Raw genomic sequence first — 18,324 nt, 5'->3', positions numbered from 1 at the left:
AATTTTGTTGCTTGCAAGTTTGCTTCATGAGAGTGATTATTCTCATTAGGGTTTTGTACCTTTATGATTAATCCACATTCTTATATCAATTCATTCTCAATAAAAGGTTATGCAATACAAATGATCAAGGCTTTTATAGATCTTTGTGACCATGCAGTTTGATTTTAGAAGCTCTAAAGAAAAGTTTCGATCGTCATTGGAACCAATACACCGTAGAGTAGTGAGATACATGATTTCAATATCCTCTTTTGTCTACTTAGTGAGCATGCTCGAATGAGAGTAGTATTTAGTTGGGTGTCTGCTTTGAGGGGTAGTTGTTTGCTTGGTTAACCCAATATAAGCTATCTAGTTTAGTTGCAGTGATGCTAAAAGTGATACTATTTCTCATCTCTTATACCTAAGTCTTTCTATCTGTGTGATATTCTCAATCTATTTCTATGGTAAAAATAAAGTTTGTCTCTTTGATCATTCTACTCTCTGAATTTAGCTTTATCTCTTAGAGGTATGAGTTTATTTTATTAATTTTGATGCATGATTAATTTAAAGCAAGTAAAATTAATATTGTGCTTATTGGATTTTAATATATCTTTTCAGGTTTATATCTTATAGCATTATGGTGCAAATGGCCAAAAATGAAGACCAATCCAAGCTTCTGCCAACGCTTTTCGTAAGATCTTCAGATGTTTTTTTACGTTAGCAGATAGTAAAATTCTTATAATAAATTTGAAAGTTAATAATAAATTTGGGTTGGTTTGAGATGATTTGGGTTATATATATTGTTACTTACAAACAATTATTTATACATATATTTATTTTAATTTTATTTAGTTCTATTTTTTTAATAATTTATTCTTCACCAACTCTTAAAAGTAGTTTATTTGCACTTAAAAGTTTTTTTCACTATATAAATTGGAATTGAGTTGTCAATCTTAATTCAATGTATGAAAATAATTAAATTGAATTTTTACATATTTATATTTTAGAACAAAATTTCAAATAAATGACCCGATTAACCCGAACCAATCAAATCCAAATATTTTATGGTTGGGTTGGGTTTGATTCATTTTTTACTAAGAGTTATTTGAATAGAAGAAATTTACAATCCGAATAATTGAATTGAGTCTAAAAAATCTTTTAACTCAACCTATGAACATCTTACTAGATATGAGATATAGATGTTGAAACATTCCCAAACACAGAAATTTCAATGGGTTTTACCATTAATTACATCATTCCCAAACACAAAAAATTCTTCGAATTAAAACTCAATATTGACCTTATTTTTTCTTTAAACCTTTGTCAGGCAATCCTAATAATCCTCAGGCCAAATATTCAAAATTTTGTTGAAACGAGAACTCTTAAATTTAAGATACTAGCACCTCCTTCAAGCAAAATTCAGATCAACCCCTAGAAAATACTGAACTCTTAAATTTAAATATTTGATCTATAAACAGGATTTGAAAACATGTTTTAGATCGATCGAGTCACTCCATAATCAAACTTGAGCAAGACTCTATAGAATGACTCACATGCATTTTTTTCACAAAAATTGCAAGAAATTTCATGTTGAAATGCCTTGAATCTGTTATATGTGATTTGAATGACCAAGTACGGAGAGGCGGTGCTCCTTGGTGGGAGTTCAGGGGCAAAGTCCCCAAAACTTAATTAGAATTGGTATTTGACATATATTTAATTATTTAATTCTTTTACTTTTCCTCTTAAGGTTTAGAGGGATGTATTATATAATCTCTTTAATTATAGAGACACTATTCATTATGTATTCTGCAACATTCTCACTAATAAAATTATTCTCCCTCTACCCTGTAGACTTTATTAACATATTGTTAATGAACCATGCAAATTTGTATATTGATTCTCTATTTTTTTTTTTACGTTTTTTGTAATATTTAATTATCCTCTAATATTAATATAAGGTTCACTATACTTACGATGACAAATTCATAGTACGAACAAAAGAAGTATGATATTCTCATAGTATTAGATAATTTTTCCTTCGTATACTCAAAGATCTAAATACAAAATGTCATGATCATGATTGGTGAGTTTGTCGACCCCTATAATTAATTACCTAGACTTAGACTTAACACTTAAAAGTTGAAAATGTATGGTCTTCATCCATATCACAATTCCATGCCATGTAAGTACTATAATCATTAAAACACGTTTTGAAAATATTTTGGAAAAAGGACCAATTTTGACTAAGCTTGGTAGATTATATCAATTTGAACTATAAAGATTCAATTTTTTCAAATTAGACCATAAACTTAGATATAATTTTACCCCGATTCAATTTCTACTAATTTTCCTACTAATTCGAACAAAGAAAATAGCGTACAAATCTTTCGAGACTCATTAAAATCGATAAAATAAAGTTGTGTACAAAACTAAGTTTGACCATCAAGCAACTTTACCAAAATTCATAATTCTCAACAAAAGTTTAGCTCTAATGTCATCTTCTCAAATATTTTCAGTTCCAGATCTTCAAAAAGTGGCGGGAAATCCTTCATTGCCCCAAATTTTTCTTTTCGAAATTAGTTTTCACGCTCAATTTTTTCCCGCCGGAACAGAAGAATCTCCACAACAAATAACACTTCCCAATCCAGAAATGCAAGCCCTTCTTCGTCTCTAGCGTCTCCCCATTTGTTTGGTACATCGTTTTGACCAATTTCCTCCTTCTGCCGTCTGTATTTGAACCTGGGTTTTGAAGGTTTTGCTCTCAGAGACAATGGGGAGCAAGAAGAGGGCTGCTGCAGATGATAACGAACACAGAGCTAAACGGACCAAGTCTCCTGGAGTTCGAGTCGTTGGGGGCCGGATCTATGATTCTGAGCACGGCAAAACTTGTCATCAAGTAAGTGTTGAACTCTGAGTTCCTTTACTCTTCAGTTTTTAGCTGTTTCGAATGCCTATTGTTTCTTATGGTTTCTATTGAACGCTCAAGTGCCGACAAAAAACCATGGATTTTGCTGCATCCTGCATGAACATGAAAGGGGACAAGCCGTGTACCATAAAATTCTGTCACAAATGCCTCCTAAACAGGTTACATTTTTAATTTGACGTATTTTGTACTCTTGTTTACTTGTTGGGTTTCACTTCTTTTAAGTTTATATGGTGTTAAAAAGTTGTGAATTTACGTCTGTGCTCGTATTGAATGAATTTTGTGGAAACTATATTAGATACGGAGAGAAAGCAGAAGAGGTTATGCTTAGGGAAGACTGGAGTTGTCCCAAGTGCAGAGGCCTTTGCAATTGCAGCGTTTGCATGTGAATTTGGAACTCTGATCATTGTTATTCTCTTTGTGCATTTTTTATTCGAAGTTATTTAGATTGAAGTTGATTGCATGAACTCGGATGATCATGATCTAATTAAGTATGGCCATTTTCAGGAAGAAAAAAGGTCTTAAGCCCACTGGTTTGCTAGTGCACACAGCCAAAGCAACTGGGTTTTCTTCTGTCTCAGAGATGCTTCTAGTGAATGGTTCCGACTGCCTAGATCAATACAAGACGACGATATGCAAAGTTGCTTCACCAAACAAGCAGACTTCTGAAAACAAGGTCTGATTGTGTTTCTTTAGCTGTTATTTATCTTTTTTCATATTGATATATAAATGCGGATGCACTTCTCAATGTTCCTGGACTTCTCATTGGAAGCATTCTAGGTTGAGTCATGCAGTATTTCGAAAAGGACCTTTTACCTTGTTCACCTCTCCCTCTTTCTGTCTTTCCTCCTCTGTGCCTGCATGATGCTTTTTCCAGCCACGTTAGCTTGATGGTTTGTGAAACCATGGCCTTCCACATTGTTCATTAATGTTGCATTGAGAAGAAAATTTTCGCTATCAATGTTGGGGAAGAAAAGAAGAGTTTCGTTTCTTATAGAAAAGGAATCTCTCATGTTTCTAAGAACTTGCTTTTTGTAACCTAGGCTGGTTCTTTGAAAGCTCTTCTTTTTGTACTTCAAAGAGGGATATTTATTAGCTCTTTCCACCTAGATAAAAATCTTTTAAAATGTCTCGACACTACGTTTTTTCACCTTTTAGCCCGATACAATGGTTGGCCTTCCGTTGATTATGTTATAGTGAAAATATAACAATGGAACGAACATTTTCATGAAAGAACTAATGCGCTCCCTTTATACAAAGGTTGTTTAAAGTTAGGAGCTTTCAGACTTTTAAGGTATCAGTGACTTTTGTGTTGGGTTTATGACGATATTGGCTTATAGCTATGGCTTTATTTTAGTTGTGAGGAAACACAAAATTGAAAGGGAAAACCACAAGAAGTTCAAAAAGAGATGAATGAGGACTGTTAAGTAACTCCCGATAATTGGATCTAACAATCTTGTTGAGGAACAAGATCTTTAAATCTATTTTGAAAAGGAAACAAAATGTTTCATTAGGACTACCTTGACAATCAAGATCAAGAGTAAAGAAAACTTGTTTCTAAACTCGTGATTCAAATCACTCCACTAGAGGTTTGATCAACACCACTTGAATGACTCTTGCATGCAAGTTCTAACACACAAGAAATTGCATTATGAAAACTTAGCTCCCAACAAAGCTAAAGGAAAATCTTAATTTATTAACCTTTTCGATTCTGTCTACAATGGAGGAAAAGAGGGCTTTATATAGCCATTCACACCCTAAACCCAATCGGCACAGAAAAAAAAAAGACCAAAAGAGAGAATTTTAAATGGCTTGTTTATGGAGGAAAAAGGTAACCTAAGGGAGTTATAATTCTCCACAACTCCCCTATTAAAAACAAGGCTTAAATGACAACAAAAACTGAAATTTCAATTAAAGCATTGTAATAAAAAAGATGTGTTGTCGTTGTAACCATCCATAGAGTAGCTTGAACTCGAGTTCCATAAAGAAGTATGAGTTTATTAAATGCTAGCAAAATGCATTTAATACATCTTCGTCTTGAAGCTCAACTTTGCACATTGCGTAGGGAAGGATTCTTGATCTTCTAGAACCTCTTTTATTGAGCTCACCATAGCTTGGATTGAAGTCACTAAATCTTGTTGTAGCTTAGCTCTCGACCTTATAATTGGACCTTGAGACATGATAATTGATGTTCCTTGGTTCACATCATCCTCCCCCTCTCGAGAAGGATTTGTCCTCAAATCATTGTCATTACCTACATTAAAAGAACTCAAATCAACAACATTAAAGCTTTCACTAACACCATACTCACTCAGTAAATCAATTTTATAAGCATTGTTATCGATGTGCTCTAGGATTTGGACAGGTTCATCTCTGCATGGCAAAAGCTTGGATTTTCTTTGAGTTTGAAATCATTCCTTTCAATAATGCACCCAAACCCAATCTCCCAAAGACTAAAAGCTTGTGTCCCTTATTTATCTTTTAAGCAACTTTGGGTTTTTGCTCTTTATCATCTTGTGCAGCTTATGAACAAACTCAACCTTTGCATTCACATCAAAACTCACAAACTCGTTGGGGGCATAGGTATAAACCCATAAGTGTTAAAGGATTAAAGCCATAAACGGTTTCACAAAGAGTGCATTTAGTAGAGCTATGAACAATCTTATTATTATATGTATATTCAATGAATGGTAAACAATCCTCCCAAAAGATTCTTATCAATAATAGTCCGTTCTATCCAGCGTTGTTAAAATCGTACAACATATGAGCTGTATCGTATGATTCAAAATGAAACGTAAGGAATGTGTAGACTGCGAAATATTACTATTAGGATTTAGTATTGGATTGTTGTTGGCGTTAGAGAAGACATCGTGGATGGTTCGCATGGATGAAAATCATGAAACAAAAAAAATCCTTGCCGACAATTAAAAAAAAATGGAAAAAGAAGGTTTCAAAGGAAAATTTTGAAGAAAACCAACTTGAAGAAAGAGAATAGAAGAAAGAGAAATTGAAAAGTTCCCTAGATATCTGCCATACACAATAGAACATTTAATGCAACTAAATAAAAAAAAAATCAAAATATCATTAAAACTACTTTAAAAAATCATTAAAGCCATCTATTTTTTCTCTCATGTATACGTGTGCAAGTGTGACTTGTCATCTCCTTTTTTTCTCTCATGCATACATATATACAGTTATAAGTGTGACTTTTCAATTCTTTATTTGCCATTATTTAATTTTGTTTATTACATTTTTATTTTTTTTTAAGTAGTCTCTTTCTCTACAATATTTGTAAATGGTATGTTGCAGCTTGGTGCCTGTAATTTGAACATCTTGGCACTTTAATGAATATGTTGGCAATTACCTTGGAAGAGAAAAGATAACTCACATGAATAAAATGCCCGTACTTAGTCGATCCACCACCACGAGAATAGCATCAAAACTCATCGATTTAGGTAGGTCCTTGATGAAATCCATTGTGATATCCTTCCAAACTTGGTTTGATGTTGGAAGGGACTGAAAAAGACTCATTGGGGATAGATGTTGGAAGGGACTGAAAAAGACTCATTGGGGATACTTCCTCCCCTTTGTTTAGCTAACAAACCATAGACTGCTTGACATAAATTTTCACATTTGCTTTTGTTCCAAGCCAATTTAACTCGTTGGTGAGGTGCCCATAAATATGTAAAAACTTTGAGTGCCCATCTATCACTGAGTCATGAAAAGTATGGAGGGTTGTCAATAATAATTTTGAGGATTCAGATAACACTAACCTTCTTTGTAGAGCAAATTTCTTTCTCATAGTGTATATTGTAGAACACTGCTGAGGGATTTTAATCCCTCCAAAATATTAGTAAAATCTAGATCATGTTGAACCTCTTGCCTCACAAGCAGAACACCAATAATGATGAGAATAGAAATGTTTGACAACTAGGCTACAGGTGGCTTGAGAGAGTGCCTGCTGCCATATTCTCTTGTCTAGACTTTGGATTGGTATTTTATCTTGAGATTAAAACCCAACCGTTTGAGCAAGAACTTGAGGGCCCATTGGTTAGTACGAACCCTAAATTTTTGCCCTAAGAGATAATGTTGCCAATGTTATACTAATAATATGATCGCCATCAATTCCCATTCTCAGGCCTGTGAACAAGCTTGATGGAGTCAGACTGTAATAAGTAATCAGCCTTTGGTTTTGGGACAAAACAGTCCCAAATTTCATACCTGAAACATCAGTCTTGATCACAAAAGGGAGATTGTAATCTGGCAAGCCCAAAACTGGAAAAGTGACAACCACTTGTTTCAATTCTTCATATATTGCAGTAATTTCCTCCTACCAAAGGAACATGTCTTTATTTAGAAGATGTGTTAATGAGGAGGCCATGACACCGTAGTTTGTGAAGAATCATTGATAATAACCCATCAAGCCTAGAAGCTCGCCTAACTCCTCCAATGAAGTGGGTATGGCCATTGAACCACAATTCATCCAAGGGTTCTTTAATCATGAGAATAAGAAACTTGTTTGGTATTGTTGCTTTATTGAATGTTTGATAAACAACAAAAAATTTCCAACGGCCACATTTCTTTTTCACCAACATATCGGGCTAGAGTAGGGCTCACACTGGTTTGAACAATTTTACCCGACAACATGTTTTCAATTAGTTTCTCAATTCCTCTTTTTGTGTGTGCCAATAGCAAAATGCTTATAGGGTTTCAAAGATTTGAATTCTATGAACAACTTCTTGTTTTGGCAGAAACTCTAGAGGAGGATTAAAAATTGTAATGTTCTCTTCTAAATTCTAATATTTCTTGTATACCTTCGAGCAATACTCTCCTGGCCATGCCTTTTACACTTTCTTGCATCAATGACCTTGAAACTTTAACCAACAAGTCTTGGTCTTCGGCGAGCATGGATGAGTCATCATCTTCAAAGATACTTCGGTTTTGGTGATGGTTGGGCCTCGCTTAAATGTGATTCATGACTCCCCTAAGACAAGACATTGTCAAGTTAGTCCAATTTACCTTCATGTGCCTCATTTTATGCACATTGCATTCGAGGATCAAGTTTACTCCTAACTTGAAGAAAAATCCTCATCTACGGTCAAGTTCTATAGAAATATAATCAACCTTTTGCAAATTCTAGTGCCTCTTACCGACGCACTAGTGCCCATCACCACTTTATAGTTTGGCGATTTGTTAGAGGTAGCTCCAATTTAACATCTATTTGTTGGGAGATGAACTTGTTAGTTGCTCCACAATCTATGAGAACCACTCATCTCCAATCTTTCCATTCAGCTTGATTGCCAACAGTCCTACCGACTTTTCAAGGATGGGGTATTGTTAGGAACCAAGGTAGTATGACTACCTTTGTCCTCACATTATTTAGAATGGGATGACCAATGTGATACTTAAGTGGCTTGGTCTCCCATCCCAATAGTTGTGGCTTTTGGGGTGGTTCTCCAAGGTGCTTAATTACCTAACGATTGACTCCGGAACAATCAAATCTAGCATATATTTTAAGTACAAAGCAAGAACACAAGAAGACACCAAGATCAATATGAACACGTGCTCTTGGATTTGAATAACAAAATTGAAATGTCAACAAGATGTGATGATTTCCTTCGCAAACAATTGGTTTTAGCTTTCATCATTGAGGGGGAAAATTGTAGTTATGATCAACATGGATAGAACAGTACACAAACAATAAGAAAGTCATTCTTGGAAATAACTTTTTATATATTTATTGTTCACATATATATAACTTTATTTTATATATATTTTATGGAAAACAAATCAATTTATACTCCCTATAACTTTGGTGGTTGTAGCATTTAAAATCTCAAACTTATAATGTACCAACTAGAATTCTATACAAGTTAATCAATTTAGACCATTTGTTAAGATTTCATTTCAAAACTATAAATGTATAATTTTCACACATGTAAGTATACTTTAAATGTTGAGATAGTATTATAGAGAAATACTGAACTCAAATAGATAGTAGGGTTTTTCATTAATACAAGTTTTTATTTTCCATCTTCTCATCTTCCTCTCTTTCTCTATGTAGGAAGAATTACGTGATAATTTTTCTTGCTACTTTGGTAGGATTTTGGGAGAAGAATAATTTTATTTAGGTGATTTTGAGTTGATTTTAAATGAAATTAGAGTAAATGTAGTTATAGCTTATACATTACTAACATAGAGTGTAAATTAATTAATTTATGAGAGTCTAGGTTTTAAAATGATGCAATTATTAGTTTGAAGCTTTAATTGATATGACACTCAAAATTTAGGGGTACAAATTGATTTCCCCCCTTAAAATGAGAAGAATGTAGGAAGATGAATAAGAGAACAAATTTTATAATAAAGATGAAAAAGAATGCAGTGAAATGTAAACATATATATGATCTAAAATCTAAGAAATGGTTCAATGGAAGAAGTTAGAATAGATCTACCTTGTGGCCATTCACAAGATAAGGATACTTGCTATTCAAGATTTGAAACTCTGCACAGGATGGATTGATTAATCTCGCTTGTATGTCTTATCTAAAAACACTTAATAGCTGCAAAGAACAAGCTCTTGGCTTAAGGCTTTCCAAAGATCAATAATCTAAAACCTCAAATCCAATTTTAAAGTACAGTTAGAAGTCTATAGAGCCTAAACAATTTCCAATTTTAATGCTGGGATAAATGAAGTTTGCAACCTAAGAAGCACGGACACGAATACAAGATACGAATATGACATCGTCACAATGACACATCATTTTTTAAAAGTTTAAGACATGGACATGGCAAGGACACGTTTATTAAAACATACATTTTCTAAATTATATATCGTTTTTGAATGAGAAGAAAATTCAAAGGTAATGAGTTAATTATTCATTTCTATGCTTAAAAAATTAGTTTGATGTATTTCACTCTCAAATTTTATTATTTTTGTCATATATGTGTTGAACTTAGTATGTGTAAGAACTAAGTAGTGTTTGATGCATGTATACCAAATGTTTGTACAACACGTGTCAAATATGGACATGCTAACCAAACTAAAGTATTTGTGCTTCTTATTTTGCAACCTTAAAAATCTTGAGACTACTAACTAAACATTAACCTACAATGTAAAGGTTAAGGTTTGAAACTGAAAATACATCAAAGGACATTATAAATTTGACAACAGAAGAATGCAAGAGCCTCCTAAGTGTTGTAACCGTAGATTTGGGAGATATTTTATTTTCTCGTATCCCTCAAAAGAACCGAATAGTGGGTAATTATAATACAAGAGAAATTCTAACTAAAGAAATAATTAAAAAAAGGAAAGGACATCTAATCATAATAAAAATAACAATTAAGACAATTATATACTATACACAAGTTTACATTAACCGTTGAAAAGTAAATGTGGTGGAGCTAGGAGTACTTTAAAGTATCTTGAATTGTAGTTTCACTAAATGTTGCTCAACTTGCACTAAATGAAGTTTTAGACATTTTTCATTTGATGAACTTGAGTTTCTTCAATGCAACTTTTTCACTTTAAACCCACTTGACTTCCTTTAGTGTAACTTGAGTTCACTGTAAGTGAATCCCATGTTCATTTAATGCAACTCTTTCTTGAAGCTCTACTTGACATAAAAAGTGTTTGGCCAAAGGAGTAGGAAAGTAGGAGTAGGGAAGTAAGAGTTTGTGAACTCCACCTTTTGTTTAGCTTAAGGAGTTGTAGGTCCCAGTACTAAAAAACATCAATTTTATATCTTATCAATTCCTTACACTATGGCCCCAGAAGTTCACAACTCCTTAGACTTCATAACTCCTTACTCCTCACTATTCTACTCCTAACCCCAAACACCCCCAAAGTGTATAATATGCATTCAACACTTCTTGAACTCCATCTCATGAATTCATTGATTCGTGTTTATGCTTCTTAGATTCATATCACTCAGGCATGGGATGTATTTTCCCAATGGTCTTTAGGTTGTTTTATGTGGTGTGTTTCAATAAATGTTTCTTGTTTCCTACCAAAGAAATATGTATATGCGACAGGATTTAGATTTGAGGTTTGGTTCCCATGCCTATGCTTTCGTTTACAAATACCACATCCTTTTCAACAGGAGTCTCTCATGAATACACCAAGGAAACAAGGGAAGGAAAATTCTTTAAATGGAAATAATGAATCGAACTTGAATTTGCAGAGTCAAACACCAAATTCTGATAAAAAGAAGTTGAAGAAAATGAAGTGTGAAGAATTGAAAGAAATATGCATTGGAAATAAGGTTGATGTTAAAGTCTCAAAGAAGAGCAGTCCAACAAAATCCAGCTTAGAAGAAATTTCAAAGGAACAAACTGAAGCAAATGGGAGAAATGACTCTCTTCCCTCAAAGAAAAAGGGCTCCACAAAGGGGGCCTCTAAGGATGCTGCCTCCGATGTTTGCAAACCCAAGGATGCTAGAGAAAAAAACAGTTCGTGTCATGAGGATGCTAAAGCACCAGATGCTGTGGAAGAGGAAGACAAGAGGTCCTCAAAGGATGTTTCTTACCATCGAATTAAAGCTGAAGATACAAAAGAAGTAAAAAATTTGGACATTCACAAATATGCCAAGACATCAAAAGATGCGAAAAATAATAAAACAAAGGTGCATGACAAGCCGCTGACAAAGTCCCGGGAAAATAAAAAATGCTCTGTGAATATTCAGAACCTGGAACTTGGTGCCTGTGTTTCTTTCCCTCCAGGTTCAAGGTTAACAACTGTAGCAGATATTGAACTGGCCACAGATGATGTTGGTCATGCACTGCAGTTTTTAGAATTCTGTGCAGCTTTTGGAAAGGTATGTGTGTCATTTTGGTTATGATTGAGTATTAAACTAAAATTTACTGAATCCTCCAACTGAAGTCTTTGTTCACTTTTGAATTAAAATTTTACTGACAATCATGCAGCATTGAGTTATAATAGCTAGAATAAATTTTTGAGTTAAAATAATAAAATAAAGGTACGTGTGTTATTATCTTTTACTAGGAGTTCAAATGTTAATCAAATACCATTGTGCTCTTTGGTATTGGTGTTATGATATTTGTGTGCTGACTCAGTTATTAAATAAAACTTGAATTTTGCTATTGTATGATAGCATGAATTGGAAACTAAATTAGTTATAAAATGGGAAAAGTATTAGTTTATTCTGAGATCTTAATGTGTTGAACTACGATTTATTGTTTGTCTCGTTTTCTCCAACATATATGTAGTTTTTTTAATAAATAAGGAACTCTGACCAATTATGGTTGAAGAACCTTGCCAGAGAGGAATTCAATTCCTTTTTGAGATTGATGAATTATGTGTATGATTCAAAATCCTGAAGACATTCAAATATGTTGTTAAGAAATGATCTCTGCTCAATATTACATGCAAGCTAGAAAAGAATACGGACTTACGAGAACAAGGACAAACAATGTAAGGTTTGAAATGAATGCCTGCATTCTCTTGAAAATAACATATCAGGACATTTTCTGATTATTGACACTTGATTAAAGGTCAATCTTAAATCAAGAATTTTGACTCTTCTGTGAACACAGCACCTGCTAGTTTGACCTGATTACGACTATTTTTTAAGCCCCAAAACATCAGTTACCTTTTCATCCACGAGTATAATATATGATCAATAAAATGTCTTTGTCTATTAGTTATTTAATTGGGTGTACGAGTTTGTAGTTTTGTTCTATGAGCTAGAATACTGTACCATATCTGTTGATTTTCTTTCCTTTGGCATCTTTTTTATTCTTGGATAGGCTCTTAATTTAAAGAAAGGGCATGCCGAGTCTGTACTGAAAGACCTAATGCGGGAGAGAGCTCAGAGAAGGTGTCGAGTGCATGATTCACTCACTGTTCGGTTTCATATTCAACTCCTGTCTCTGATATTGAAGGATATGGATGAAGAGTATGGCTATAAGCTGAGGCTTTTATTTTTATTATGTGATTGGACATATACTCTTTAGTCTTTAATCTTTACTGTCATCTGTTCTTAGGTCTGAAATCTCGAGTCCCACAAATGACAAAAACTCATGGTTGCTGGCTCTGAAGAAATGCATTTCTGCATCCCCATTTAAGTTGAATGATCTGAAATCAGATCACTTTGATGGAGGTGACATTTGTTATGATGACTTAGACCTCTCAAAAAAGCTCAGACTATTGACTTACCTATGCGACGAGGCTCTCAATACTACGTAAGTAAAGCCATTCAGCATGCTATTTGAAAAGGTTAAGATGTTTTACTACCGCACATTGTTCCCTAGGTAATTTATTTGGCTGATTGCCAAATTTTCATTCTGTTTTCCTCCCAGAAAATTGAGAAAGTGGATTGAAGAACAAAATACTAACTTTTTGGAGGAACAAAAGGAAGTTAAAGAAAAACTTGCTGCGCTGAAGGATAAGGTAGCGTAGATTGTGAAGTTTGTAATGCTTGTATGTTATGTAGCTTCAATTTTAAACTGACTTGTCTTTGTTTCATAACAGGAGAAACAAGCTAAGAACAAAATGCGAGATGAATTGGCCAAAGCTCTTATTGCAAAGAATGGTGTTCCCCTTTCAATTGCAGAGCACGATGCTATTGTTTCAGAAATAAAAAGTGACGTATCTGAAGCTCAGGCCGAGAGGCTTGTTGCATTGGAATTGGCATCTAAGAGTATGCTCTGGAATTGTTTTTCTCTTGCTGTCGTAATTATTTGTTTTATGTAATTGATCTACAAACAATCTATCGTTTCACCTAAATGAGAAATAAGGACAATCATTGGTCAACTTCACTATGAACTAATTATGCTTTGGAGTTGACTTAGAACGGGTTGCCTGGTTTTAAAGTGGGTTTCATGGTAGCTTGGTGAGTCCCTCAGATGATATATAAAGTGTATTCAAATTCTTGTATGAGCAAGTAAACTGTCACTAAATTCAGGTTGTGTAATTGATTTCAATTTTGGGAAATAGAAATGTAAAGATATTTTTAGACGACATAATAGTTGAAAAAGGAGTATGGTCGATAGTGAGATAAAACAAAATTGAAGCTTAGTACACGGTCTAATGTTCTTGGACGTCCTAATCGTTGTAGCCTTTAGGCAGAGCTGAAGTTTGACGTCGCATGTTTTAGTTATGTGGGTGAGGTTAAACCATGTTGATGTTGTGGTTTTTAATCTCCCCCCGCCCAAACATTCTGTACTACCATTTTTTTTAAAACTTTTTTGAGAGTTCATGAATCTTATTTGTTTCTGAAGAAAGTATAAAGATGATTATTAAATGAATTTTGGTCTTCTTCTTTTAACCTGGGGGATATCAATAAATTATTTTTGTAGGGAGACGAAGTTCAGATGCTACTAGGACAGTTCCCATCATGTTGGACGTTAATGGTCGTGTATTTTGGAAATTAAGAGGCTTTGCTGGTGAAGGGAATATTCTGCTGCAAGGTTAGTTTTGAATATATTGTGATTTCAGCAGAATGCCTGAAAACTTTCGAGATATATATACATATATTTTCGTTTAAGAAAACTTTATTTTAAATGTTAGACATAGAAAGCTGGGAATCAGTCAATCCAAGCGAAAAGTGGTTTATGTATAAAGACGAGCAGAAACAAGAGATAGAAAAATACATTACTTCTTCAAGGTGAGTATCATTTTCCAATTTATATTTGTTATGAAGCTTTTAGCAGTTTAGAACTTATTCGGTAACGTTCCTATTAGTGTTTGGTAATTATCTTGTTTTTTATTCTTCAAAATATTTTCCAAAATTTTGTGGAATTTCTTGTTTCTATTCCCAGCTTTTTCCAAAATATAAATAAAATTAAAATGCATAATAAATAGAAAAATTATTTTAAATGACAAAACTATTGAAAATATTTACAAAAATAGAAAAATGTCATCGTCTATTTGTGATAGACCGCGATAGATTACTATCAGTGTCTATCATGTTCTATCATGACACAGATAGACACGACTAGTAGTCTATTGCGGTCTATCGTAGATAGACAGTGAAATTTTGTTATATCATATAAATAATTTGGTTCATTTTGTTATATTTGAAAACAACCTAATAGGTATGTAATAATAAATGTAATATAAATTTTTTTGATAATTTATTTTAAAAACTTATTTTCATGTAAATTTTTTTCCAATTTTAATTTAAAAGTTCAGAGAAAAAAAAAAAAGAAGAAAATTGGTTACCACATACCAACATATTTCATAATTGGTTACCACTTACCAACATATTTCTTTTTTTTTTTCCCCAATGAAGAAGCATAAGAAATAGTTACAAAATACACTAATTTTTAATATTAAGAAAAAAACAAGAAACAAGAAAATATTAAGAAAAAACAAGAACAAGAAACAACGATGTTACCATACGGCCCTTTAAATTCTTGTTTTCAAGTTAGAATTGCTCTATGCTAACAAAAAAGTCAAACAGCTCTAACTCCATTCTTTACATTTGTATCAAAACCAATCAGAACTTGATGCCAAAGATTTTTGTGTTCGCCAGTGATTTTTTGGAATTAGGCTGTTGACTTTGATGATCTTTTCAAGTTCTGAAATTCGATCAGAATCTCTTATATAATTTTGCATATTATATTGTTTCATTTTTACTTATATGGGATGGTCGACCTTGATGGTAATGGTAACAATACTAAATTATAGTTCATGCAGATCGTAATGTTTGATATAATATTTTAAAGATATGGTTTGATGCTCTATCAATATTCATATTGGATTTGAAATACTATGAGTTGAACCTTCACCCTGTTTTGTGCCCTACCCTCCTTTCAGTTCAGTTGATGCTAAATAAATAGCATATTAACGTTTCTAGAAGTTTCTGGGAAATTCTGCACAAATATCTCAAATATACTGTAACAATTCTTTCTAGTAATATCTTGGAGACTGAATATCTTAGGAGGCTCTAATAATATATCCTAGTGTTTAAAAGTTACTTCATTTGTTTTCCCCTATCTTTTTTATTAATTTCTTCTGCACTTCATGGCTACTGTGATTATGCTTTTTTTGGATTAATGATGTTAATTTCCCTTGTCATTTTCTGCAACAAATATGCTTTTCTGGATCTCACCAAATTTCTGTGCATATCAGTATTTGCCTCCAAGATCTTTTAGGCTTTGCTGCTCACGATGTTTTGTTTTGCTTTGTTTTGAATTGTGCTCTTGAATCAATTCAGGTTGAAGAGGCCTAAGTTAGTGGAAATAGCTCAAACTCTTCCAGGTGGAGGTAATGAGACAGCTTCAGTATGTTGACATTTTCCATCTCTGAGCCATAAGAGTAGTAATGTCATCAAGCTTTGATTTTGTGGAGCAAATTGCTAAAGCAAATGATCTAAAAGGAGATCTATTTTTCAATGTGCTTCTCTTCTAAATGAGACATCCATATCCCTCTATTTTGTAACATCTCAAGAGAAGCTTAATTCACTGCTATTTTAGCAGAAGAAAAAAAAGGGAAAAAAGAAAGAAGATAACCTCCGTTGGATTTTAGAGGTGTTTTTGTACACTTGAAGTTGCTTCTTAGCAATTTACTTGTTCCTTTTCCAAACCATGATTTGGTATAGGTTTTGGAGATATTTGAAGAGGGAAATCATTTAGGACATCACTGGTATCCAATGTATTGTTGTTTCTTTTGAACACTGATGTGTAATTTCACAAATGTTTTTTGGAATTTATTAGAATGGGCTCTTACTAATGCATTTTCCTCAAATGAGTCATTTTGTATTTAATTTTACATTTATAAATGTAATTTTTATATCAACATTGGTTTTGAATGATTAAAAATATGTTTAGAGAAATTTTAAATATGGTAAATGCTTTTAACCATTTTAGAAACACTCCTTAACATATTCGTAATTTATTGAAAATTCAATTAGCTATCAAATGCCAAATTGGAGATTGAGTCAAGCCCAATTGTCTGGTTATGTTAGATTATTTTCAATTTTTGGTTTTCTAAAATTATTATTATTATTCTAGTTTGGTTTTGTTAGGTATCCAAATCTGTAAAGAGTAAAATACCCAACAAAATAATTCCCAAGAAATAGAGCAAAGCTTTAGAATGATTTATTTATCTACTTCAAGGAAAAATTACAATGGAAAGTAATAGTACTAAAGAGCAAGAAAAGACAAAGAAATAACAAGAATGGAAACTAAGAACCAGCCAAGAGGGTCAAAATTCTCTCCTTCGAAAGCTGCTTTGACTTTTCCCAAAATGATTCCACACCCTTTGCCTCTCCCTTCTTTCTGTTTATAATTGAATTCATGGTCCTCCCCCCTCTCATGCTACCTCACTCTCACGGTTAGTTCTTCCTTCACCCACAATCTGAGGTGTAATTCCCTTTCTACCCCTCCGTTTATAAGTGTGTGATGGGGGGCCTAACAATATTGTCCACCTCGAATTGTACCTTGTCCTTAAGGTGGAGTTGGGAAAATTGTTCATTCATCAAGTAGACCAACTCCCAGATAGCTTCACTATCCGGTAGTCCCTTCCATTTCACAAGCCATTCTTTTGTAGCCAAATCTCTATTCCACCGCACCCCTAAAATCATTTTTGGTACCACTTGTAACTCGAACTCCTCGGTCAAAACTGGGAAGTGCTGTTTTACTTGGGCTAACCTTTCCAATTTCTTTTTCAGCTGCAAAACGTGACACTTTGTGGACGTTTGCTTCTAGTGGTAAATCTAGCTTGTACATTGCCTCTCCAATGCATTCCAAAACTCGATATGGGTCGTAGTACTTGGGGGCTAGTTTCTCACATCTCTTCCTTGCTAGGAACTTCTGTCTATAAGGACGGAGTTTCAAGAATACCTCATCTCCCACCTCAAATTATAGCTCCCTTCTGTTTAGATTAGCCTACTTCTTCATTCAATTTTGTGCAATCATCGAGTGTTCTTTTAGAGTGTTCAAAGCAACATCCCAAGCTATCAGTTGTTATTCTACTAGGTTCTTCGGGGTCTTCTTCTCTCCATATGAAACAAGTGGTGGAAATTTCTTTCCAAAGACTGCTTGGTACGGGGTTGTCTTGATAGATGTGTGGAATGTGACATTATACCAAATTTCAGCCCACAATATCCATTTGCTCCACTTAGATGATTGCTCGTTACAAAAGCATCTCAAATAAGTCTCAAGACAGTGGTTTATCCTTTCGGTCTGTCCATCGATTTGAGAGTGGAATGTTGTGTTTCTTTCTAATGGTCCCATCATTGAAAATAACTACTTAAAATTACTAAGGAAAATTTTGTCTCGATCAGTCACAATCGATTTTAGAACCTCTTGATGGTGTATCACCTTCTGAATAAAAACCTTTGCGACATGTTTTGTTGAAAATGGGTGCCTCAGTTGAACAAAATGAGCATATTTGCTCAATCTATCCACCACCATTGTAATGGAATCATACCCTTCTAATTTGGCAAACCTTCCACAAAGTC

At 33.6% G+C, this 18,324-nt stretch overlaps 1 protein-coding gene across 3 annotated transcripts; it reads left to right on the top strand.

Annotated features, from left to right (window-relative positions):
* The first annotated feature begins 2,426 nt into the window (after positions 1 to 2,426).
* On the top strand, positions 2,427 to 16,592 carry LOC120067431. 3 transcript variants are annotated; one of them, XM_039019000.1, is made up of 12 exons: positions 2,427 to 2,872; positions 2,963 to 3,060; positions 3,198 to 3,284; positions 3,407 to 3,575; positions 11,080 to 11,712; positions 12,665 to 12,813; positions 12,902 to 13,099; positions 13,217 to 13,307; positions 13,389 to 13,557; positions 14,216 to 14,326; positions 14,427 to 14,523; positions 16,078 to 16,592. In XM_039019000.1, the coding sequence occupies exons 1-12, from the start codon at positions 2,747 to 2,749 to the stop codon at positions 16,151 to 16,153; spliced, it is 2,004 nt and encodes a 667-aa protein (XP_038874928.1). In that variant the 5' UTR covers positions 2,427 to 2,746; the 3' UTR covers positions 16,154 to 16,592. The 3 variants fall into 3 exon arrangements, with proteins under 3 accessions (XP_038874928.1, XP_038874924.1, XP_038874931.1); XM_039018996.1 differs by having other exon boundaries at positions 10,999 to 11,712; XM_039019003.1 differs by lacking the exon at positions 3,198 to 3,284 and having other exon boundaries at positions 10,999 to 11,712.
* Positions 16,593 to 18,324: the final 1,732 nt, after the last annotated feature.

This window comes from Benincasa hispida, chromosome 1, assembly GCF_009727055.1.
Source record: "Benincasa hispida cultivar B227 chromosome 1, ASM972705v1, whole genome shotgun sequence".
In the NCBI taxonomy this organism is placed as follows: Eukaryota; Viridiplantae; Streptophyta; class Magnoliopsida; order Cucurbitales; family Cucurbitaceae; genus Benincasa; species Benincasa hispida.
The sequence above is the reverse complement of the archived record's forward strand: the minus strand, read 5'-3'. Positions and strand labels throughout refer to the sequence as shown.